At 46.2% G+C, this 24,452-nt stretch overlaps 2 protein-coding genes across 3 annotated transcripts in view; both read left to right on the forward strand.

The window, feature by feature from the left end:
* Positions 1 to 24,452, forward strand: part of LOC116520073 (delta(14)-sterol reductase TM7SF2-like) — a 278,256-nt gene that overhangs the window by 195,183 nt on the left and 58,621 nt on the right. The gene's annotated exons all lie outside the window — the stretch shown is intronic.
* Positions 825 to 24,174, forward strand: LOC116520068 (vacuolar protein sorting-associated protein 51 homolog). The gene is made up of 10 exons (XM_032234213.1): positions 825 to 1,076; positions 2,912 to 3,041; positions 4,397 to 4,543; positions 7,169 to 7,388; positions 9,850 to 10,603; positions 11,447 to 11,662; positions 19,222 to 19,440; positions 21,037 to 21,149; positions 22,241 to 22,328; positions 23,279 to 24,174. The coding sequence occupies exons 1-10, from the start codon at positions 882 to 884 to the stop codon at positions 23,537 to 23,539; spliced, it is 2,343 nt and encodes a 780-aa protein (XP_032090104.1). The 5' UTR covers positions 825 to 881; the 3' UTR covers positions 23,540 to 24,174.

Raw genomic sequence — 24,452 nt, forward strand, 5'->3', positions numbered from 1 at the left:
GGTGTGTGCGTATATATATATATATATACACACACACACACATCTATGCATACAAATTACATATACTTTTTGTATATTGTGTGTGTGTGTAAAAAGTCGACAAACATCAAGGATCTCACTAAATGGTGATATTATAATACTTTAAAGATTGTTATTTGATAGATAATTATGAATTATTTCCTTGAATTATGAATTCAAGGAAATAAGGATTGTTACAAATGAAAGAATATTAATTGAACACATAATGCTCAATGAGAGTGAAATATTCAGTTATGTTTAATGCAAAACCAGTGATGTTATTCTTAATCTTAAGAATTGATGCACAAAAACTTGTAAGAATAAAAATATATATTTTTTAAAAAGGACCCCACTAAATGGTTAAAACTGAATATATGTGTGTGTGTGTGTGTGTGATATTTTGGCAATATAGTGTATATCATATATATATTTGTACAACTCACACAAGAGTGTGTGCATGTTTGTGTAGATGATAGGTATATGCACACAGATACAAAACCCGCTCATCTTCCTCACAGAGAGACTCTGGGCGGTGTACCAATAAACAGAGAAGCATCAACGCCCTGTAAATATCGCCATGCGAGGCCATAAAAAGATTTAAAAGGTTGCCATGGCTATGGGCGCGTCCCCCCCTCCCCGCCTATTCGTTTCAGGCCGCCAGGAGCTCGTGACCAGCGAGGAGCCCGGGGTGAGCAGCCCTTTTGACGCTCTAGGCTAAACTCGATCGCGCGGAACTTTTCCGGAAGAGCGAGGAGCGGGCGCGTCTCCATGGAGACGCAGGCGGACTTCCTCGGGGACGACGGAAGTGCTCCGCGGGGGGCGTGGCCAAGCCAGTCCAAGAGGTGTTTCTTTTTTCTTTCCCCATGGCGGCGGCGGCTCAGTCCGAAGGCGACCCGGAGGCTTCTGGAGGGAAGCGGCGTTCACACGGGATGCTCAAGCTCTACTACGGGCTGCCGGACCCGGCGGGCGAGGCTTTGGCCGACCCGTCCAGGGGCGACCTGGGCGGCCCCATTGACATCAACGGGCCCCACTTCGACCCGGAAGCCTACCTCACCAAGGTGGGCTTGGGACACGCCCCTATTCCCGAAGGGGAATCTGCGCATGCGCAGAAGGCCCGCAGGACCCCTTTGGCGTCGCCTTTAAGCCTGGAGGACTTCAACTCCCAGAATCCCCCAGCCAGAGAATCTGTTGTCCCTTTAAGAGAAAAGCTGGCTGGGGAATTCTGGGAGTTGAAGTCCACCAAGCTTAAAGTTGCCAAGATTGGAGACCCCTGCTCCAGGGCGGACTACAACCCCCATGGTCCCTTTTGGCCATAGAATCCTAAAGCTGGAAGGTACCCCAGGAGGTCATCTAGTCCAACCCAGAGACAGGAGTCCTTATTCCCTCCTGGTTGTCCAGTTCCTACTTGAAATTCTCCAATCTTGGTCCTTGGAGGTAGTAACAGAGTTGAAGGTACCTTGGAGGTCATCTAGTCCAACCCCCTGGGCATGCAGGAAACCTGTATTAGAACCGCTGAAACTTTCTGAGCATCAAGCTCAGTGTCTTAGCCAGGAGGTTGGAGGATGGTATGGAAGCTACCCTCCATCCGTCCTGGTGGGCCCTGGGTTCAAAACAGCGAGTGGTGCCAGGTAGAGAGGAAATCTTTAGATTGACAGCACAATCTGGTGGGCGTGGGGTGAGGGTTTTAACCCCTTCTCCAAAGCACCTGAAGGCAGGCGAGAAACAGCGAATGGAAACTTAATTAAGGAGAGAAGCAACGTGGAATGAAAGAAAGAAACTTCCTGACAGTAAGAAAAATTAGCCAGTGGAACGACTTGCCACCAGAAGTTGCGGGTGCTCCATCACTGGAGGTTTTTAAGAAGAGACTGGACAGAATGGCATAGGTCTTGAGTAGAGGACTGGACTAGAAGACCTCCTCCTATTATTTCATGCTTTAAAGTCTGGACTTTGGAATTAATGTGACGGGAGCTATAAAATCAGAGCGGTGGTGGCTTAGTGGTTAAAATGCAGGGTTGCAAGTCAACTGCCAGCAGTTCAATCCTGTCCAGCTTAAGGTTGACTCAGCCTTCTGTCCTTCCAAGGTGGGTAAAATGAGGACCCAGATTGTTGGCGGCAAGAGGCTGACTCTGTAAACCGCTTAGAGAGGGCTGTAAAAGCTCTGTGAAGCGGTATATAAGTCTAAGTGCTCTTGCTATGCTAGTCTTGCCGGAGTAGCACAGTAGGTAGATTGCAGTATTGACTCTGCCCCTCAGCCTAAAGTTCAATCCTGTCCAGCTCAAGGTTGACTCAGCCTTCCGTCCTTCCGAGGTGGGTAAAATGAGGAGCCAGATTTTGGGGGGCAAGAGGCTGACTGTAAACCACTTAGAGGGGGCTGGAAAGCACTGTGAAGCAGGATATAAGTCTAAGTGTTATTGCTATTTTCCTTCCTTCCTTCCTTCCCTCCTTCCTTCCTTCCTTCCTCTCCCTCCCTCTTTCCTTAGAGAGGGCTGGAAAGCACCATGAAGCAGTATATAAGTCTAAGTGTTATTGTTATTTTCCTTCCTTCCTTCCTTCCTTCCCCTTTGATTCTGACTGGCTCAAGGTTGACTCAGCCTTCCGTCCTTCCAGGGTGGGTAAAATGAGGACCCAGATTGTTGGGGGCAAGAGGCTGATTCTGTAAACCACTTAGAGAGGGCTGTAAAAGCACTGTGGTATATAAGTTCTATTGCAAAAAAACTCCAAAAACCACACATCAGAGTCTTAGCCTTCCCTAATGAGCCCCTCCCTCTCTGGAGATGTTGACTGGGATTCGGCCTTTCTCTGCCAATCTCTTGATCTTGCAATGAAGACAAAAGAATCAAGAAAAACTATTTTCTGCTGCCACCAGCAAACATCTCTTTTTCCCTTCTACCAGCTGCGGAAGGAATGCCCCTTGGCTCATCTGATGGACTGTGAGACAGACATGGTGAAGCAGATCCGAGCGCTGGATAGCGACATGCAGACCTTGGTCTATGAGAATTACAACAAGTTCATCTCTGCCACAGGTAATTTGAGGAAGGGGACTCCCTTGTCAGGGCAGTGATCTAAGAGCTGACCAGCTGATGCAATGATGTAAATGAGTCAGCAAGGTTTTTGGCTGTTACCCCTTTAAGAGCCTGTAAAAGCGGCACTGTTAGGGTGTGTGTTTTTTCCCCTGCTGTAATTACTGATTGTTTGACCTCTGCCTGTAGTATGTGTATGTATAGTATATATTCTTTTGTAGATAAAAACACTATTAGAGACCTCTGTTTGCTTATTGCTCCTGGGTTGTCTCACGTAGTAAAGCTGTGCGCACTCTGTTGGGTGAGATTGCAGCCCTCTTTGTAGTGGCTTCAATGCTTTGGGACATATTCTCTATGGAGGGGAAAAAAAACCTACTGAAATATGTCTCTACTGTCCTGCCTTATTGTGAGTATTTTAGTGGCAGCACAGTGGTTAGAATGCAGTATTGCAGGCTAATTCTGCTCATTGTCGGCAGTTCGATCCTGACCGGCTCAAGATTGACTCAGCTTTCCACCCAGAGGTTGGTATTCAGCCAGTTCTGACAGGTTCTAGAGAACCGGTAGCAGAAATTTTGAGTAGTTCGGAACCGGCAAATAGGCTGCCCCTCAACCTTCCAGCTGATATTCTTTTGTTGCCCCGAATAGGAGCTGGGAAGCAGGTTAGTGGGGTGGGTAGGGAATGGGGATTTTGCAGTATCCTTCCCTTGCCATGCCCACCAAGCCACGCCCACAGAACCGCGAGTCAGATCCAATTTGAACTGAGCTGTTTTGCCAACTCTTCCTCCTGGTGGCTGCTTAGCTCTAGCAACTGCTTCCTTCCAGGCGAGGAGTGGCCGGGAGGAGAGGGGTGAGGAGAGGCCGGAGAGGCGCCCTTCAATGTGAGTGACATGGAGTTGGCCATGCCCACCCAGTCACATGACCACCGAGCCCCACCCACCCAGCTGATCATTAGGCAGATCATATTAGTGGTTTAAAATTATGAATTTAGGGGTCCCTGAGGTCCGAAAGGTTGGTAACTCCTGCTGTAGATAGCCTATTTTCTACATGGTGTTCAGCCCCTTTCACTCCAGTTCACTAAGTAGTACAAAAGTATACCTAGTCACAGAACAATAAGTAATGGATGGACACTAATCAAGGGCAGAAGCAACATAGAAGTAAGGAGAAATTTCCTGACAGGGCAATTAAACAGAAGTTATGGATGATTCATCATTGGAGGTTTTGAAGAAGGGACAGCCGCCTGTCTGAAGTGGTACAGGGTCTCCTGCTTGAGCAAAGGGGGCTGGACTAGAAGACCTCCAAGGTCCCTTCCCACTCTGTCATTCCATTACTCCTTTTGCTTCCTCCCCCCCCCCCGCTAGATACAATCCGCAAGATGAAGAACGACTTCAAGAAGATGGAAGACGAGATGGATTGCCTGGCCGCCAACATGGCCGTGATCACCAAGTTCAGCGCCAGCATCAGTGGGACCCTGCAGGATCAGCACGAGCAGATCACCAAGCTGTCAGGTGGGTGTGTCTGGCACGGCCGGGTGCTTTTAGAGCAGTGTTTCTCAACCTTGGCAACTTGAAGATGTCCGGACTCCGTATTGGCGACAGGGAAGGGCATCTGACCAGTAAACACTCAGCTGCCCAGACTCCACCCCTCAAGGGATTGTGGAGTCATTAAAAGAAAATGATGGTCTATAACAGGGATGGGAAACGATGGCCTCTTTTACGACTTTTAGCTGCCGGCCAGTCAATTCCTGGTTGGCTGAGGAATTCTGGGAGTTGAAGTCCACAAGTCATAAAGGAGCCATAATCTGCTCTACAATAAGATTCAGTGAAGCATAGAGTCAGGCTGTTGTTCTAATTATGCATTTCCTTTCAAACCCAAAGGAGAGTTTAGGCAGATAGGTTAATCTATATATATATATATAAAAACGTGTGTAGTACAAAGATGACTTACTCTCTGGAAACAAATACTGTGGGAGTAAGATACCCCTAACAGCCCTCGGGGTCTGTATTCTGTTAAGATACAGCCTGGTGTGCCTTAAAATGGCTTCTAGTGTACTGCTGTAAAATGGCTTCTACTGTACAGTGCGTGGGCTGGGAAAAGCTTAAAAAACAGGCCAAAAAATGGGCCCAAAAAGCCTCAAAAACAGGCCAAAAAAGCCTCGAAAATGGGCTGAAAAAAGCCCCCCCAAATGGGCCAGAAATGCATTGAAAAAGGGCTGAAAAAATCCTCGAAAATGGGTAGGAAAAAGGCTGGAAAAGGGCAGAACCCCCCCCCCAGCCAAAAATGGGGCATGTGGAGGCCAAAAACATTTTTCTTGCTGTTTTCCTCTTCTAAACGTCTTATATCAGGTGCGTCTTATAACTGGAAAAGTACGGTAGTTACAAATATTGTGTCACCTCTGCTGCAAGATGAGAGCTATCTCATTCGTCGAAAATCTTATTTTTAGATAATTCCCCATCTTCATCACAAACAGCCCTGTTGTCTCAGGAGCCAACCAGTTGATGACAAACAGACCTCGGCTCCCGACCGCAACTGGGACCTGAACTTCCGTCACTAAGCGAGGCGCTTATTACGGGAGCCGTGTCCCACTGCGACGCCTTTATGCAAGGCTTTGTTAAGCAAATTGCCGCACTTGTCTTTCCCCGTTGACTTTCCTCATCGGACATTCGCAAACGGCGATTCTTTGGCCCCAGAAATGTGCAACTTTCGTAACTACAGGCCAGGTTGCCAAGAGTTCGAATTCCCATCACATGAGCCTGGGGATGCTGCAACCAGAGTAACTCCCGGTCCTCTGGTCGTCTTTTTCCGTGCCGTTGTTAACTTTGAATTGTCACTAAACAAATGTTTATCGGCAATTCGATTTGTTCCATCAACTCTGTCTCTATAAAAGTTGCTCCTTACATTATAACTTACATTATATTCTAACCAGCGTAAGGGCAGAGGACAAAGAACTCTGGAAGAGCAATGAGGGTGGTGGGTAGAATGTAGATTTGGCGTAAACGTAGTCATCAACTTACAACAGTTCATTTAGTGATGATTCGAAGTTACAATGGCACTGGGAAAAAGGGAGTTTTGACTATTTTTCACGACCATTGCCGCATCCCCTGTGGTCAAAATTGGGACATGGTGGCGCAGTGGTTAGAGTGCAGTATTGCAGGCTACTTCTACTGACTGCCGAACTGCTGGCAGTTCGGCAGTTCGATTCTCACCAGATCAGATTGACTCAGCTTTCTGTCTTTCTGAGGTCAGTAAAGTGAGGACCCAGATTGTCGGGGGAAATAGGCTGACTCTGAAAACTGCTTAGAGAGGGCTGTAAAAGGACTGTGAAGCGATATATAAGTCTAAGTGCTATAGGAAGGAAAGGAAGGAAGGAAGGAAGGAAGGAAAGAAGATGAGAAGGAAGAGAAGGAAGGAAGATGAGAAGAAAGAGAAACGAGAAGGAAGGAAGGGAAACGAGAAGGAAGGAAGATGAGAAGGAAGAGAAACGAGAAGGAAGGAAGGAAGGAAGGGAAACAAGGAGAAGGAAGGAAGATGAGAAGGAAGGAAGGAAGATGAGAAGGAAGGAAGCTGCGTTGGTACAGGGCTCAGAAGGGGGTATTGCAGGCTAAACTCTGCCCACTACCAGGAAGTTCGATTGTGACCGGCTCAAGATTGACTCAGCCTTCCGTCCTTCAGAAGTCGGTAAAATGAGGACCCAGATTGTCAGGGGAAATATGCTGACTGTATAAACTGCTCAGAGAGGGCTGTGAAGCAGTATATAAGTCTAAGGGCTATTGCTATTTGGCAGTTGACTCATATTTATGACGGTTACAGTGTCCTGAGGTTATATAATAACTTCTGGTGACCTCCTGACCAGCAGAGTCAACGGGGAAGTCAGACTCACTTAACAACCGGCTTAATTTAACAGCTGCAATGATTCACTTAATAAACATGGGGGAGTCATAAAACGGGGCACAACTCACTTAACAACTGTCTCGCTTAGCAGTGGAGATGTCGGGCTCAGTTATGGTCGTAAGTCGAGGACTGCTTACATATCTGACTGGCAGATTTGGCAACCCTGCTTACACCTTGGAGAAGGATGTGTGGTAGCTCCCAAAGGGAGCAGAGCATCACCTGAGTCTCCCTCCCGACCACAGGTGTCCATGCGCTTCTGCGCAAGCTGCAGTTCCTCTTTGAGCTTCCGGCCCGCCTGACCAAGTGTGTGGAGCTGGCGGCCTACGGGCAGGCGGTCCGGTACTACAGCAAAGCCCGCTGCATCCTCCACCAGTACCAGCACATGCCCTCCTTCCGGGGCATCCAGGACGACTGTCAGAAGATCATGGCCGACCTCGCTCAGAAGCTGCGGGAGAAGTTCCGGTAAGCGCCCGAGAGGCGGTGAGACAGCAGGGGGGAGACGTGGGTTGGCCTGAAAGGTTCGTGTGTTCTCAGCAGGGTGGGTTTGATTTAACTCGACTCGATTTAAATCATAGGTTTTTTTTAAAAAATAATTTTGTTTATACATTCATATCATCTTTGCAGCACATTTTACATCTTTTACATATCTGCTGTGTTTCCTTTATCTGTACATATATAGCTTATCTTACTATTTATATCTATATCTATCTATCTATCTATCTATCTATCTATCTATCTATCTATCTATATCTATCTATCTATCTCTTTATCTATCTAATCTATCTCTTTCTTTATCTATATCCATCTATCTTTCTCTAGCCTCTATCATCTATATCCTCTATCTGTCTGTCTGTCTATCTATCTATCTATATCTATCTCTCATCTATCTATCTATCTATCTATCTATCTATCTATCTATCTATCTTCTATCATCTATCTATCTATCTATCTATCTATCATCTATCTATCTATATCTATCTATCTATCTATCTATCATCTATCTATCTATCTATCTATCTATCTATCTATCTATCCTCTATCTATCTCTATCTATCTATCTATTTCTTTCTATCTATCTATCTATCTATCATCTATCTATCTATCTATCTATCTATCTATCTATCTATCTATCTATCTATCTATCTATCTATCTATCCTCTATCCTCTATCTATCTCTATCTATATATCTATCTGCCCTCTATCCTCTATCTATCTATCTATCTATCTATCTATCTATCTATCTATCTATCTATCTATCTATCTATCTATCTCTATCTATATATCTATCTGCCCTCTATCCTCTATCTATCTATCTATCTATCTATCTATCTATCTATCTATCTATCTATCTATCTATCATCTATCTATCTATCTATCTATCTATCTATCTATCTATCTATCTATCTATCTATCATCTATCTATCTATCTATCATCCATCTCTATCTATCTATCTATCTATCTATCTATCTATCTATCTATCTATCTATCTATCTATCTATCTATCTCTATCCACTCTCTATCATCTATCTATCTATCTATCTATCTATCTATCTATCTATCTATCTATCTATCTATATATATATATATCTATATATCTATATATCTATATATCTATCCTCTATCTTTTTCTATCTACCTATCTTTATCATCTATCTGTCTATCCTCCCTCCCTCCCTCCCTCTCTCTCTCCCCCTACCTATCTATCTCTCTATACACACACACACACACACACACACACACACAAACATATTGTGTTTTACATATCTTTTCTATTAATTCCGTACATGACATCCCTTATATACATTTAATCCTCATATTTTTTATTTCATACTATTTTTATCTACAGTCTTGTATTTACACCTCTTGTTCATCTGGGGTTTTGTGTTTGTTTTGTAGTTCCTTGATCTTTTTCTCTTTATTGCTTTCCTACTTTTTTCCCTCTTTCCTCTAGCCAATCCTACCGTAAGTCCCATACTGAGTAATGCTCGGATTCCTCTTTGTCTTTTAGCTCTTTGTGAGGAATAATTAAGGTGAAATATGGGGGAGGGGGGAATTAAATATCTAATTCTACATGTAATTACGGCAGCAAGAATCTCATATGCACAGAATTGGGAAAAATACACAATACCAACGGAAGATAACGTGATGAAAAAAACATTGGAATGTGCCAAAATTGGGACAGGCTCACTAAATCGTCATTTTTAAAGAGCCACCGTCATCTCTGTCCTGCAGCGGCTCCTCCTCTGACCTGCTGTTGACTCACTGACCGTCCCTTTCGCTTTAACGGGACGGCTGGTGATGCGGCAGGGACACAACATGGTGAGGGACGTGGTGGGCAGCAGGTGAGTGGATTTCCGCTTGCAGGCCCTGCCCTGATGGACCTGAAATGACAGGTGCCCTTTAATATTATATTTCTAAGCTGCTTAGAAGGTTTCCCTTTCGTTTTTATTGCTTGCCCTTCCTCCTCACACTTACAGAGTCCGGTGGTACAGCTGCATTTCTCGTCAAACAATCAGACAGTTTGTAGTGCACATAGATTTGCAAAACAAGGGGAATAAAGGAATATTCCTGAAGTTTTGTTTTATGATTCATCTCATGGTTACTGTGAAACTGCATGAATGCATCAATAATGCAGGGCATATTATCTCAGCTGGCAGAGCTTGGATTCATTGGATGAGTTTCCCAAATTATGTAAATATTGCAGAATCTACAGCCTCACACTACATAAGCTCCATTTCATGCCGAATAAACTTAAATTATTAATGTATCTTAAATAGAGAACTATCTTTCAATCTTTCAACTATCTTTTTAACTCCAAAAGGGTTTTATTAAAATAAATTTGATGAAAATGAAAAAAAAAAGATTTAAATAAAAAAAATCCAATTAAAATTTTAAAAAATCTGATTTTTTTCCCCCCTCCAGAGACGGAGGCTCTGGGGCTAAGGACTTAGCCGAATGCGTGGAACTGCTGCTCCAGTTGGGGGAGCCGGCAGAAGAGCTGTGCGATGAATTCCTCTCCCACGCCCACTGCCAGCTGGAGGCCGAACTGCAGACCCTGGAAGCTGAGCTGGGAGACGGGTCGCGCTTAGGGGCGGCCGGCCCAGTGACCGACATCCTCGAATTCACAGACCGCGGTTGCAACAACTTTGTCAGCAACATCTGCCTGGTGATCGCCTCCTACCAGGAGCTGTTCATACACCGGGAGGGCGCCCAGGGCATTGCCCGCATGGCTCACGACAAGCTGGTGGCCTTCATTGACGGCCTGATGGAGCGCTACTTCGCCCTGGTCGAGAGGCGCATTCAGCTTGAGAAAGGGGTGGGAGACAACTCCCTGCTGGTGCGGGCACTCGACCGCTTTCACCGGCGTCTGCAAGCCCTGGCCAAGCTTTTGCCGGCCTCGCGGGCGTCTGCCGAAGGGACGGAAATTGTGGTGCGCGCGGCCAAGGAGCGCATCCGGCAATACCTCCAGGCCTTAGAAAGCTTCTACCTGGACTGCCTGACGGACGTGCGCCAGTCCCTGGCTGCCCCTCGCCTGGTGGGGAAGGATAACCCCAGCCTGGCAGAGCTGCTGGGCACCATCTCGGCCTCCATCCTCAACCAGATCAAATCTGTCCTCACCTACGTTCACCTCTTCACCGCCAAGGACATCAACTTCTCCAACAAGTCTTACTTCAAGGTAGAATTTATCCTTTTGTAACCCACTACCAAGCACGGCTTCTCCTCTTTAACTTCTTTAAGATATGTGGACTTCAACTCCCAGAATTCCGTAGGCTGGGGAATTCTGGGAGTTGAAGTCCACACGTCTTAAAGCTGCCGAGGATGAGACACTCTGCTATACAGAGCTGGAGTAAGGCCAAGTGATATACTAAGCACAGCTTAACTGCGCTGCCCGTTCAATCCCTCAGTTGTCCGATAAGACAACGCAGTCTGAATAATGTTTAAATTGAGTTTCTTCCAGGCCAAGTAACACAATACAAACTTTTTAAAATTACATTTACTTAAAGGTAAAGATTCACCCACACATGTGTACTAGTCGTTACTGACTCTAGGGGGCGGTGTTCATCTCCGTTTCTAAGCCAAAGAGCCAGCGCTGTCCGAAGAAATATCTGGGGTCATGTAGCCGGCATGACTAAACACCAAAAAAAAGGGACTTAGCACCATCTTTCACTGTTACGACCATTGCAGCAGCCCCATGGTCACATGATCAAAATTCGGATGAGTCCTATATATGACGGTTGCAGTGCCCTGGGGGGTGTGTGTGTCACACCATCTCCTTTTGCGACCTTTCGACGAGCAAAAACTCAACGGAAAGCCGGTTTCACTCAGTAAACGGTTTACCGACTTATCAACGGTAATGATTCCCTTCAAAATCGATGGCAAAGAAATGTCATCAAACGGGGGCGAAACTCACTTTCACAACAAGAAACGTTGGGCTCAATTGGGAGGGGTGGGGTTGTATATCGAGGACTCCCTGCCTCGCGCTGCCCCGCTAGCATGTCCCTTTTTTGCTTTCCTCTAGGGCGAATTTTGCAGCCAAGGTGTCCGCGAAGGCCTCGTGGTCAGCTTCATTAAGTCTCTCTGCCAGATTGCTCGGCAATTCTGCGAGAGTTCGGGCGACAAAGGAGGCTCCAGCCCCCCAGCTCTCTTGCTGCTCCTCTCCCGCCTCTGCCTGGATTACGAGACGGCCACCATCAGCTACATCCTCACCTTAACCGATGAGCAGTTCCTGGTACAGGTAGGGCCAGAGGGTGGCTGGAGAGCAAATTCAGAAGTCCAAACCTTAGAGAGCACCTAGGCTTCCCCAGCAGCCTGAAATCGGGTCCTCGTCCCGATAAACCACTTTTTATTTAATTGACAGTGACTTCCTCTCCAGCAAAGTCTTTCCTCTCCCACAGTCTTTCAAGAGAATTCACAATTACTGACCTTGATCAGGCGTGGAGAGTGGCCAGGCCGATATCTTTCAGGCGCCGGAATATTTGGCAAGAATGCAGGAATGAACTAATGGTCTCCTGCAAACCACTCGCTCCCCTTTTATCTCCTCTGGGAGGGGCCATTCATCGTCCACCTGTGGCCTTCCTCCTGAGTCGACCACTGTTCTTTAGCTGTTCTCTTCGTCTGGCAACTCTGTGCATGCACACACTGGGAACAGGCTCCAGCTGTTCTTCTGCCCCACTGATGTCTGGCTCTGAAGGCCAGCTGATAACCAAGAGCCAAGGTGGCGCAGTGGTTAAATGCAGCACTGCAGGCTACTGTTAGATCAGCAGGTCAGCGGTTCAAATCTCACCGGCTCAGGGTTGACTCAGCCTTCCATCCTTCCGAGGTGGGTAAAATGAGGACCCAGATTGTTGGGGGCAATATGCTGACTCTCTGTAAACCGCTTAGAGAGGCCTGAAAGGCCTATGAAGCGGTATATAAGTCTACTGCTATTATAACTGTTGGACAGCCCTGGCCCCCTCTCTGCCTCCGACACAGAGCCCTCATCAGAGCCTTCCCCAGACTCCAGGACTGGCCCAGGTTCCTCCCCAACCTCCTCACTGTCCGAGTCCACTGCCAGCTCCGCTGGTGAGCCACAACAGCCTCTTCTGTCGGAACTTCATCAGATCCAAATTCCGGTGAGCAGCACAGAGAAAATTGCAGCCTATTCCTTGAGTTGCAGACCCCGACACTTCAGGAAGTCTTTCGTTTATTTCGACACTAACATTACATACTAGAGCTAGTCCTTGACTTGCGACCTCAACTGGGGCTGGAATTTCGGTCCTAAGGCAGAACACTTGTAAGTCAAGGCATCCGTGTTTACCCATTTCTACAACGGTTGCTAAGGAAGTCACAGAGTTGTAAATTCAAATCCATTCTCCTGGAAGTCCACCCATCTTTTTTTTATTGAAAAGTTTTAATGAGTTTTACAAAGTATTTCCCCTTCCCCTTCCATCCCTCCACCCCAGCCTTCCTCTCCTCCAACACTCCCTCCCCCCAACTTCCCAGAGCAAAATACAGGGTGTATAAACACTTAACAATCATACACTAATATAAGCTAACTAACTATAGCATCCTATCTCCCTCTTGTACTTTAACTCCCCTTTTATTAAGCTAAATTTAGATAAATTATAACATTCCTTGTTCATTCATAGGCTAATTGAAGTTTTTCAGTCCGATATTTATTTTGAATGTAGTCAGTCCGTCTTCTCCATTCCAACTTGTATTTCTCATCTAAATAGTCCTTCAAATATGCTGAGATTTTGGGCATCTCTACTAAGTTTACTAATTTTAACGTTCATCCTTGAATAGTAGGCAATTCTTCCTTCTTCCAATACTTGCCACCAACAATCTTGCTGCTGTTATTAAGTTCAAAATCAAATTAATCCCTATAACTGTACAATCTATAATTATACCTAACACAAACAACTGAAGAGTGAACTTTATCCTCTTTTTTAAAAAATATTTTGAATAATCCACCATATTTATATCCAGAATGCTTTAACTTTTTTACAAGTCCACCATACATGATAATACATAGCATCAACACCGTCACATCTCCAACATTTGGATTATAAATTCGGGTACATACAAGCTAACTTTTTAGAATCTAAATGCCATCTATAAAACATCTTGTAAAAATTCTCAAGTTTTAAGCTTACGTAAATTTTACATTTCTTACCCAAATCTTTTCCCATGTTTCCATCATTATTAAACGAAGTTATTAATGCCTTTCTGCCATTCTTCCAAATTTACATCTTTTTTAAGTATTGGTATCATTTGAGAAAGAATTAAAAACTTAGGCAAAACATTCATTTTTATTACAGCTGTCCTTCCCAGCAAAAACAATTGTAATTTTTTTCCATTTATTCATCTCTGTCTGTATTTTATGCCAATAGTGGTTCATAATTAGAACCATTAGTCCACCCATCTTAAAGCAGGCTGTCTGGGGAATTCTGGGAGCTGAAGTCCTCCCATCTTAAAGCTGCTAAGGTTGAGAAACACTGATTGGACTTTTTATGCTTTACCCTGACTGCAAACTACAAGGGAGATCTAGATTATCCTGGCCTATCACCACAATGAAGATTTGATTTGACTTGACTAGGTTTGCCAACGTAGAATAAAATAATTTTGATCCCTGATTACTGCTGACCAGGGACACAAACATCTTCAAATGGGAAAAAAATGCTTTTTAAGCATTTTGCAACCACCCATGAGCTTATTGTTTTTTTTAAATAAAGCCACAGCGAGCTCAGGAACAGGAGAAAGAACACATGTACACAATGCCACTTTTGCACAATTTGTCCTCGACGTTTCCTTGTTGCAATACATTGAGAGTTGCTTGCGCCATTGCACGGGCTCTCCTCCAATAGTCCATGGGGCCATTTCCTGCTCTTGAGCTGTAGGGGGAACCCCAAGGAAAAGCCCAGCGTGGCTCAGGCCAAGTGCAGCTTCTGAGCTGAGCCCCTTATGCAAGATCCAGATTGGGTAGGGGGGGAAAAGTTGAATATTGGTGACATTAGCCAATAGTTTTACATTAACTTTGGCATCCATGTCTGGCTCAGATTAAGGATTGTATTTATGAGATTAGGCATTTAACAGCATGGAGGTGAACGCTCTAACCAGTGTTTTTTAACTTCAACTCCCAGAATCCCCTAGCCAGCATGCTTTAAGATGGGTGGACTTCAACTCCCAGAATCCCCCAGCCAGGAGGCTTTAAGATGGGTGGACTTCAACTCCCAGAATCCCCCAGCCAGGATGCTTTAAGATGGGTGGACTTCAACTCCCAGAATCCCCCAGCCAGGAGGCTTTAAGATGGGTGGACTTCAACTCCCAGAATTCCCCAGCCAGGAGGCTTTAAGATGGGTGGACTTCAACTCCCAGAATCCCCCAGACAGCATGCTTTAAGATGGGTGGACTTCAACTCCCAGAATCCCCCAGACAGCATGTTTTAGGATGGGTGGACTTCAACTCCCAAAATCCCCCAGACAGCATGTTTTAAGATGGGTGGACTTCAACTCCCAGAATCCCCCAGCCAGCATGCTTTAAGATGGGTGGACTTCAACTCCCAGAATCCCCCAGACAGCATGTTTTAAGATGGGTGGACTTCAACTCCCAGAATCCCCCAGACAGCATGTTTTAAGATGGGTGGACTTCAACTCCCAGAATCCCCCAGACAGCATGCTTTAAGATGGGTGGACTTCAGCTCCCAGAATCCCCCAGCCAGCAATCCCCCAACTTTAAGAAGGTTAGACTTCCAGGCAGCGGTGGGATCCTGCCAGTTTAACAACCGTTTCGGTGATCGCGTGCTTTGCGTGCTTGCATAGTTTTAACAAAACGTACCTTCCACGTTACTTCTGGGGAGCAATCTGTTCTGCCATGCAAATCAGCTGAGAGTATATAGGTAAGTAAATCGCAGGGGCAGGGGGACGACGACAATGGAATGACCCAATTGCCGGATCGAACCGGTTCACTTCCAGCCGATCATCGGAGCTACCTGTTCGGCCAAATCACTCCGAATCAGCTGAATCCCACCTCTGCTTCCAGGAGAATGGATATAGACTCACAACTCTGTGATTCTCTTAGCAACCGTTATAAAAATAGGTAAACACGGATGCCTTGACTTACGAGTGTTCCACCTTAGGACCGAAATTCCAGCCCCAGTTGAGGTCGTAAGTCAAGGACTAGCTGTCGTATGTAATGTTAGTGTCGAAATAAATGAAAGACTTCCTGAAGTGTCGGGGTCTGCACTCAAGGAATAAGGCTTCAATTTTCTCTGTGCTGCTCACTGGAATTTGGATCTGATGAAGCTCCGACAGGAGAGGCTGTTGTGCCCCGCCAGCGGCCAGCAGAGCTGGCAGTGGACTCGGACAGTGAGGAGGTTGGGGAAGCACCTGGGCCAGTCCTGGAGTCTGGGGAAGGCTCGGAGGAGGCAGTGAGGGGGCCAGACCTTGAGAACCAGTGTTTCTCAACTTTCAAATGGGTGGACTTCAACTCCCAGAATTTCCCAATTCTGGGAGTTGAAGTCCACCCTTTTTAGAGCATGATGACGGGGGAATTCTGGGAGTCAAAAGTCCACACAAAGTTCTCATGTTGGGAAACATTCCCTATAACAAACAGATTGAAAAATCCTGAATGTTTAAGGTGGACTTTCAGTTTCTCCACTACAGCTGTGGCTCTCTCCTCTTCCTGTCACTTGTGAATCTGACTTCCAGGCAATTCAGAGTGAAATGGGGCATTGGCTCACCTCCCAAAGCCTCTCCAGAAAGCACTTGGTTTGTCACAACAGCTAGTGACTAGGAAACTGTTCGAATTCTTCCTACACCTGGAATGGATGGTGCTCAGTGGTGGGTTTCAAAAATTTTCCGAACCTACTCTGTAGGTGTGGCCTCCTTTGTGGGAGTGGCTTGCCGGCCATGTGTTTTCTTTCTTTCTTTCTTTCTTTCTTTCTTTCTTTCTTTCTTTCTTTCTTTCTCTCTTTCTCTCTCCCTCTCCCTCTCTCTCTCCTTCCTTTTGTCTTTCTGTCCCTTTTTTTCCTTTTTTCCTTTCATCTCTCTCTCACTTTTTCTTACTTTTTTCTTTTTTTCTTTATTTCTTTCTTCCTTTCTTTCTCTTTCTGTGTGTGTGTGTGTGTGTGGTGGGTTTCAAAAATTTTTGGAACCTCTTCTGTAGGTGTGGCCTGCTTTCTGGTGGAACCTCTTCTAACCGGTTTGGTAGATTTGATGAACTGGCTCTACCAAACTGGTGCAAACTGGTAGGAACCCACCTCTGATGGCGCTCCTTGGATGCAACAGTAACAGGTCCGCCCTTTCCATAAAATGGCAATAAGAATAGACAGAGGAGAATATTTGCAGCTCAGGGTCAAACTGGGGGGTCCTTGTTTCTCTCTAAGCTTGGATGATTTCTATACTACTTTATTATCATTGTACGTATATACACAGTATACACATACCAAGAAATTCACATCACACCCAGAGACCAGACCCAACACACATGACAATCCCCACACACACCCACCAAAAATTCCCCGCCCCTGAACCACCCAAGCATCTACACAACAGACCAAATAATACCGTCCCAAGGGCTCACTGCGGGGTGGACCTTTATTTCATTGTTGAGTGCAATTATAGCTCTGGGATAAAAACTATTCAGAAGACGCATGGTCCGAGTTTTAATTGTTCTGTATCTTCTGCCAGAAGGCAAAAAGTCTAAAAAGATTGTAAGCAGGATGGGAGGACTCTGTGAGAAGGTTGTGCAACTTCCTCAAAACAACGAGGTGCGAAGATGTTATCCAGGGCCGTTAGCTGGAGCCTGGTGATATTCTGAGTTTTAATGATTCTCTGTAGAGCATTTTTGTCCGCTGCAGAGCTGGTCCCGTAGTATGCAAGAATGCCGTATGTCAGGACACTCTCAATGGTGCTGCAATAGTAGGACAGAAGTAGATGCTGAGGTAGATTTATCTTCCTTAGCATTCTCAGGAAGTACAGCCTCTTCTGTGCCTTCTTCCCAAACTTGTTAGCATTCATGGTCCATGAGAGGTCCTCCAAGATATAAATGCCCAGAAGTTTAAAACTACCAACCTTCTCCACTTCCTCGCCATTTATGTAGAATGGTAAATGTGCATCTCTCTTCCTCCTGATGTCAGCGTTCCAAGTATCATGTAGAATTAAATCAGAGCCAAGGCAAAACGATCCTTAAAAGTTCCAATTTAATAAGTCCGACATCTTGGTACATCTGTGGAATCCAAAATCTGAAACTTCCTGGGATTCCACCCATTTGAAAGTTAATGATCTTATTGCCACACCCATAAATCCATCACATGGTCCAATCTTCTTCTTCCAAACTGGCATCTCCACCCAGCTGTTTCTGGTCAGGTGCAGAGGTGCAGAGACAAAAGATGACCTTGGGCTTCTAGAAAAGAATGACAACAACACATTCCACCATTCTACTCCTTTCTATTCCCCCCTCCCAACTACTACACTAATGAAACAGCCTAATGAAATAAGAGAGTGTGTGGCAGGCCAAATATCCTAAAAGGGATATAACTGCAGGCCTGGCACCAGAAGTCTTACCCTGAAGGGTGTTCAGTGTAAGATTACACCACATTGTTTTTTACACCACAATGTCAGTCCTTGTACTTCCTTTGTATAAGCAGACTCATAGTCCTTATTAATGAGCCTCACCACTGTCGTGTCATCTGCACATTTAATAATTGCATTGGTGGTATACAATGGAGTGCAATCTATGCGTGTACAAAGAATAAAGGAAGGGGCTTAGCACACAACCCTGTGGGGCTCCTGTACTTAGTATCAGAGTAGAAGAAGGGTGAGATCCCACCCTTACTTTCTTGCAAACGTTTCATGACCCAGTGAGGTAGCATCTTCAGTTGCAGAAGGAGTGTCAACTCCTAAAGTTGTCATGGTGAGGGAAGGAGGAGGAGCGTATTCCATGCATAATGTCGGATCTCAGATTACTGCAACAGGCTTGGGAGGGGTGCACCTCATTGGGGAAGGTGATTTATGACACAGACTGAGGGGAGGAACAGGGGTAAAGTTCAGCTGTAACTCAAAGCTCACATCTGACTGCAAAAAGGCCTTGCCTAATAGTGCTCTTAATAAATGACTAGATTTGCATTGAAACTTGGCTTGAGGCTCATAAACCCATTAGGGCATTTTTTAAAAACCTGACATTGGATTTGTGAGTGGAAGAGGAAGAGGAGGAAAAGGGAAAGAAGCAGAAGGAATAGAGCAAGGGGGAAGAGGACAACTGTGGGTCCTTGATACTCTGGCTTCTTTGAGGCCATTTCATTACCAAACTAGGTAACATCATCAGTGGTAGGAGGGGGAGGGGGATATGTGAAGAGGAAGAGGATGACGGAGAAAATGATGACTGTGGGGTCTTTGCTGCTTTCTTAGCTTGGTATTTTCTTGCAGACGTTTCATGACCCAGCTAGGTGATATAGCAATAGCAATAGCAGTTAGACATATACCGCTTCATAGGGCTTTCAGCCCTCTCTAAGCGGTTTACAGAGTCAGCATATCATCCGTGCTACAAGGGAATGGGGTTTTTCTATTTTTTATATACATGAGTTGCTTGCTCTGTCAGCTCTGGGGAGAGTCCTTGCCCTTTCCAGCTCTATAAACACTGAAATAACTGCTGTCTTCCTTGAGCTCCAGGCTCCAGTCTTGGGATCATGGGAGGTGAGCTCCAAAACATCTCCAGGAAAAGGAGACGATGCTTAAAATTCCCCCGCGCCAGGCTTCAGTTCGCCCTCCCAACCGCCGGGCTCTCCTTTCTCACTGGGTCTTGTCCCTCCACCAGGACCATTCCCCTGTGACGCCGGTCACCGTGCTGTGCGCCGAGGCCAGGGAGGCTGCCCAGAAGCTGCTCAACCATTACGTGAAGGTCCAGGGGCTGATCATCTCCCAGATGTTGCGCAAGAGCGTGGAGACGCGGGACTGGATCTCCACCATCGAGCCGCGCAACGTCCGTGCCGTCATGAAGAGGGTGGTGGAAGACGCTACCTCAATCGACGTGCAGGTGAGTGCAGGGAAAGGCCCAGCCAAGGCCTGGATTGTCCTGGGAAGGAGGTGAAGAAGCCACTTAGGACGTGTGTCCATCCATCCGTCCCTCTTTTGAGGAACTCAAAAGATCCACTAACCTAAAATTTCTGTTAACTGTGTTTTCACATAACGTGGCCATTCTCCCCCCCCCCCCCCCCCCAATAAAAATCAATCTAGTTTCTGTTGTGGCCCGCCAGTAGCCAGTGGAGCTGGCAGCAGATTCGGACAGGGAGGAGGTTGGGGAGGAACCTGGGCCAGTCCTGGAGTCTGGAGAAGGCTCAGAGGAGGGCTCTGGGTCGGAGGCAGAGAGGGGGCCAGGGCCGTATGCCAATTATCAGGTGCCTTCGGAGTCAGACATCAGTGAGGCAGAAGAACAGTTGGAGCCTGTTCCCAGTTGGAGCCTGTTCCCATATCAGCCTGGCACATGCGCAGAGCTGTCAGACAAAGGGAACAGCTAAGGAACAAGGGCCGACTCGTGAGTGAAGCCACAGGTGGATGGTGAATGGCCCCTCCCAGAGGAAATAAAAGAGGAGCGAAAGGGGAGTGGAGTTTGCAGGAGGCAATTAGTTCATTCGGGTGAAGATCGGCTCCTGACTTCTTGCCAAGGAATTTCTGCTACAGCGTGGAGTTTAGAAGATATCAGCCTGGCAGCTCTCCAAGCCTGATAAAGGTCTGCAGTTGTGAAATCTCTCGAAAGACTGTTGGCCAGGACTTTGCTGGAGACGAATTCATTTTAAATTAAAGAGGTTTTATAAAGACGGGGAGTCGGCTAGGTCAGAACAGTTTCTTGATTGACACAACCCCCAGAGGCAGCAGCTGGATTTGGCACTTCAGCAAAAGGTCTTGCTTGAGGAAATGTCCAAAACAAGATGTTTGTTAATATGAGAAGCGGATCCATTCCCAGCTTCGGGTTTTGAATTTTCAAAAAGAGGAAAATTGGGACTGATTATTCAAATATTAGAAGCTAATATGACAAAGGTATCAGTTTGGTTTACTGGCGAAGGCACCAGACTAAAAACCAGGAGACAGTGAGTTCTGCTTGGGCTTGGGCTAGATGACCTACAAGGTCCCTTCCAACTCTGGTATTCTGCTCTGTATTCTGTGCTGCCTGTCCGTACTAGCAACTCACATTTCCCTGCCCTTGTCTCTTCTCCCAGGTGTCAGGCCTGCAGCCCTATTTTCTTTTGGATCCCTGGCCTGCCACACTTACTACTATCCAATATGCATTTTCTATGGTGGGGAAATGGGAGGGGGAATCGTATGGATTAGATGATACGTAGCCATAACAACATTCTTTTTCAGAAAGCCAAGGCCATCCTTTGTCTCTGCACCTGACCAGATCTGGATGGGTGGAAGCTGCCAGCGTGGCAGTGGGAGATTCGACCATGGGATGGACTTGTGGGTGTGGGGGGCGAGATCTTGAACTTTCAACTGGGTGGGAAACCGGGAAGCCTTCAGATTCGGGTTTCCCCAGATGTGCCAACATGGCTCTCTTCATCAATTGGAACTTTGAGCAATACGTTGCCTTGGACTCTGATTTAATTTTGGGTGCTATTTGGATCCCTGACACCAGGTGGGGCTGCTCTACGAGGAAGGGGTACGGAAAGCTCAGAGCAGCGATTCCAGCAAACGAACGTTTTCCGTGTCTAGACAGCAGAGCCGCTACGCGCCCAGCTACACTCCCAGGTGAGCTGATGGGGGAAGGCTGCAGAGCAAGGGTGGGGCACAGAGGTTACCTCCTCCGCTTGAAACACCTGTAGCTTCTCTCTGTAAAGAGAGGGAGTTCGACCACCGCGGAGTTTAAGAGGAGAATAACAGAATACGGCTAGTCCTCAACTTAACGGCCACAATTGGGCCTAACATTTCTGCGGTTGAGGGTCGTTAAGTGAATCACTGCAGTGATTAAGTTAGCAAAACTTAGCAAAATACGATTTCTGTAATAGAATTGTTTAAGTCATGCAGCATTCTTCATGGTCAAGTGACTTACATTCGGATGCTTGGCAACTGGCTCACACTTATGACGGTGGCAGCGTCCCGGGGTCACGTGATCCCTTTTGCGACCGTCTTGACAAGCAAAGTCAATTCCAGATTCACTTAACAACAGTGTGACTAACGTAAGAAGCAGAGTGATTCACTTGACAAACATGGCAAGAAACGTTGTAAAACGGGGCAAACGTCGCTTCACGTATTTCTCCCTTAGCAACATAAATTCTGGGGTCCGTTGTGGTCGTAAGTCGGCTTGAAAAGGCCTGAAAAAAAAGCATGGCTTTTAAAAGAATTTTGGGGGGAATCACCATAAAACGATCCTTAAGACACAGATAAATAAATGCTTAGCAGTAAATCAAACGCGGAAGCAGGAGAAGAAGAAAGGTAAAAGAAGAAGGGAGGAGGAGGAAGAAGGGAGGAGGAGGAAGAAGGGAGGAGGAGGAAGGAGGAGGACAACGACTGGAATCCTTGGTGCTCTTTGAGCTTGGAGGTTTTCTTGCAGATGTTTCATTACCCAACTAGGGAACACCATCAGTGCTAGAAGAGAAGGAGGGTTGGGGGAAGGGGAGGAGAAGTTGGAAAAAGAGGAGGAGGAGGAGGAGGAGGAAATGGAGGAGAAAGCGGAAGAGGAGGAGGAAAAGGACTGTGGGGTCCTTAATACTCTCTGAGCTCGCTTGTTTTCTTGTGTAGACGTTTCATGACCCAGCTAGGTAACATCATCAGTGCAGATGGGTGTATAGCTATTTAAAGTAATCAATCCTTTCTTCTCCCCATATCACAATTGCGGCCAGCGCCCCCATGGATACCAATTTGCTGAGCAACATCCAGAAGCTTTTCTCAGAGCGGATTGATATCTTCAGCCCTGTGGAGTTTAACAAGGTGAGGACTAGTGGGCTGCGTGGAGCCCAAATCTTCCCCTCCCCCCTCCCTTCGCTCAGCACCTTCAGAAGCAGAAAGAGAAGTTGTTTTAAAGCTAGGAGAGCTTTTTTAGCGGGAAGGAAGCGATGCGCCTCCAATATTAAAGTACTTAGAATCGTAATGTCAGACCTGACCCAGTCTGAACACTTAGGAAAGGAAAACCCTCGACTCACTTAACAACCGCAGTGAGGCACAAAAGGAACATAAGGCCCTGGTGGTGCAGTGGTTAGAATGCAGTATTGCAGCGTGTCTCTGCCCACTGCCAGCAGTTCGATCCTGCCCGGCTCAGGATCGACTCAGTCTTCCGTCCTTCCGAGATGGGTAAAACAAGGACCCAGATTATTGGGGGACAAGAGGCTGGCTCTGTAAACCGCTTAGAGGGGCGAAGCGGTATATAAGTGCTATTGCTAGTTCTATAAAATAGGGCAAAAATCGCCTTGCTTAAGAACAGAAATGTTCTCAGCTGTGGTCGTAAGTCAAGGACTCTGTGTGTGTGTGTGTGTGTGTGTGTGTGTGTTTTATTTGTGCTGATAAATAAAGGGAGACTAGTATAGATCTATTTCAAGCTATTTAGCTCTCATCAGCTATCCATACCCTTACTGGGATTCGAACCTGTGCTGTAAATTAAATAGGGTATGGCTAGCTGATGAGAGCTAAATAGCTTGAAATAGATCTATACTAGTCTCCCTTTATTTATTTATCAGCACAAATAAAAAACACATATATAACAAAGGCAACAGTAAAAATATTGGGTTTCTGTCGTGATGGACTCTTGTGACGAGCCGATTGACAGATGATGGAAGCAGTTAGCTTCCTCCCATAATTGGGGCTTACCAGGGGTTGCGACTATATATATATCCCGCCTCTGATTTTGCCCTCTTTCGAACCCTCCTCCCTCTTCCTCTGCCCAGGTCTCCGTGCTGACGGGCATCATCAAGATCAGCCTGAAGACCTTTCTGGAGTGCGTCCGCCTGCGTACCTTTGGACGCTTTGGCCTGCAACAGATCCAGGTGGACTGCTACTACCTGCAGCTCTACCTCTGGCGCTTTGTTTCGGATGAGAACCTGGTGCATTTTTTGCTGGACGAAATCGTGGGCAGCACGGCTCACCGGTGCCTTGACCCCGTGCCCATGGAGCAGAGCGTGATTGAGGTCATCTGCGAACGTGGGTAGAGAGCGGAGAGTGGAATAATAAGAGTGGGTCCTTCATTTGGACCATCCAGGGAACAGGAGTTTCTCCAGCTGGGGAACTTTTTAAGAGGTGTGTGTCAAGTTTCCGAAAGATGCCCTAATTGATTCATGAGTCTCGAGCCAAGTTTCAAAAGAAAACCAGTCATTTATTGGGAGCACCATTTGGCAAGGCCTTTTTGCAGTCAGATCCGAGCCTCATTTGAATCAGAGCTGAACTTTACCCCTTTTCCTTCCCTCCCCTCAGTCTGTATCATAAATCACATCCTCCAAGGAGGTGCACCCCTCCCAAGTCTGCTGCGGTAATCTGAATGTATGCGTGGAATGCGCTCCCCCCCCCTTTCCTCACCATGGCAACGTTATGAGTTAAACAACGTGGACTTCAACTCCCAGAATTCCCTGGCTGGGAAATTCTGGGAGTTGAAGTCCATGCCTCCCAAAATCTCTAATCTTAAAATTCCCAACTCTATTCTGCAAAGGAGGTTGAAAACCTCTAAAGAGGAAACATTTCTCTTTCTTACTGTTAACGCAAAGCGATGGAGGGAAAATTGGGTCATCGATCCCCCTCCCCCGTGGATGGGCACTGCAACTTGAAACTTCGACGGTGGACAAATTCTGATGAAATAAGAGTAATTTAATTCTCGACTGCCTTCAGAATGCTGGGTTAATTATTGCGAGACAGCTGACCCCCTCCGCGCCACTCACAAAATTGCAATTCTGAGTACCGTATTTTTCGGAGTATAACGCTCCGAAGTATAAGATGGACCTAGCTTTTGGGGAGCAAAACAAGGGTGGGGAAATCTGCCTCTGTCTCCCAGCAATTTGCCTCCTTGCAACAAACAGCAAACAGCACAGATGATATATACTGTTTGTAGTGTTTCATTTCAGACTATACTGT

The sequence above is a fragment of the Thamnophis elegans genome, chromosome 17 (assembly GCF_009769535.1).
Source record: "Thamnophis elegans isolate rThaEle1 chromosome 17, rThaEle1.pri, whole genome shotgun sequence".
NCBI lineage: Eukaryota > Metazoa > Chordata > Lepidosauria > Squamata > Colubridae > Thamnophis > Thamnophis elegans.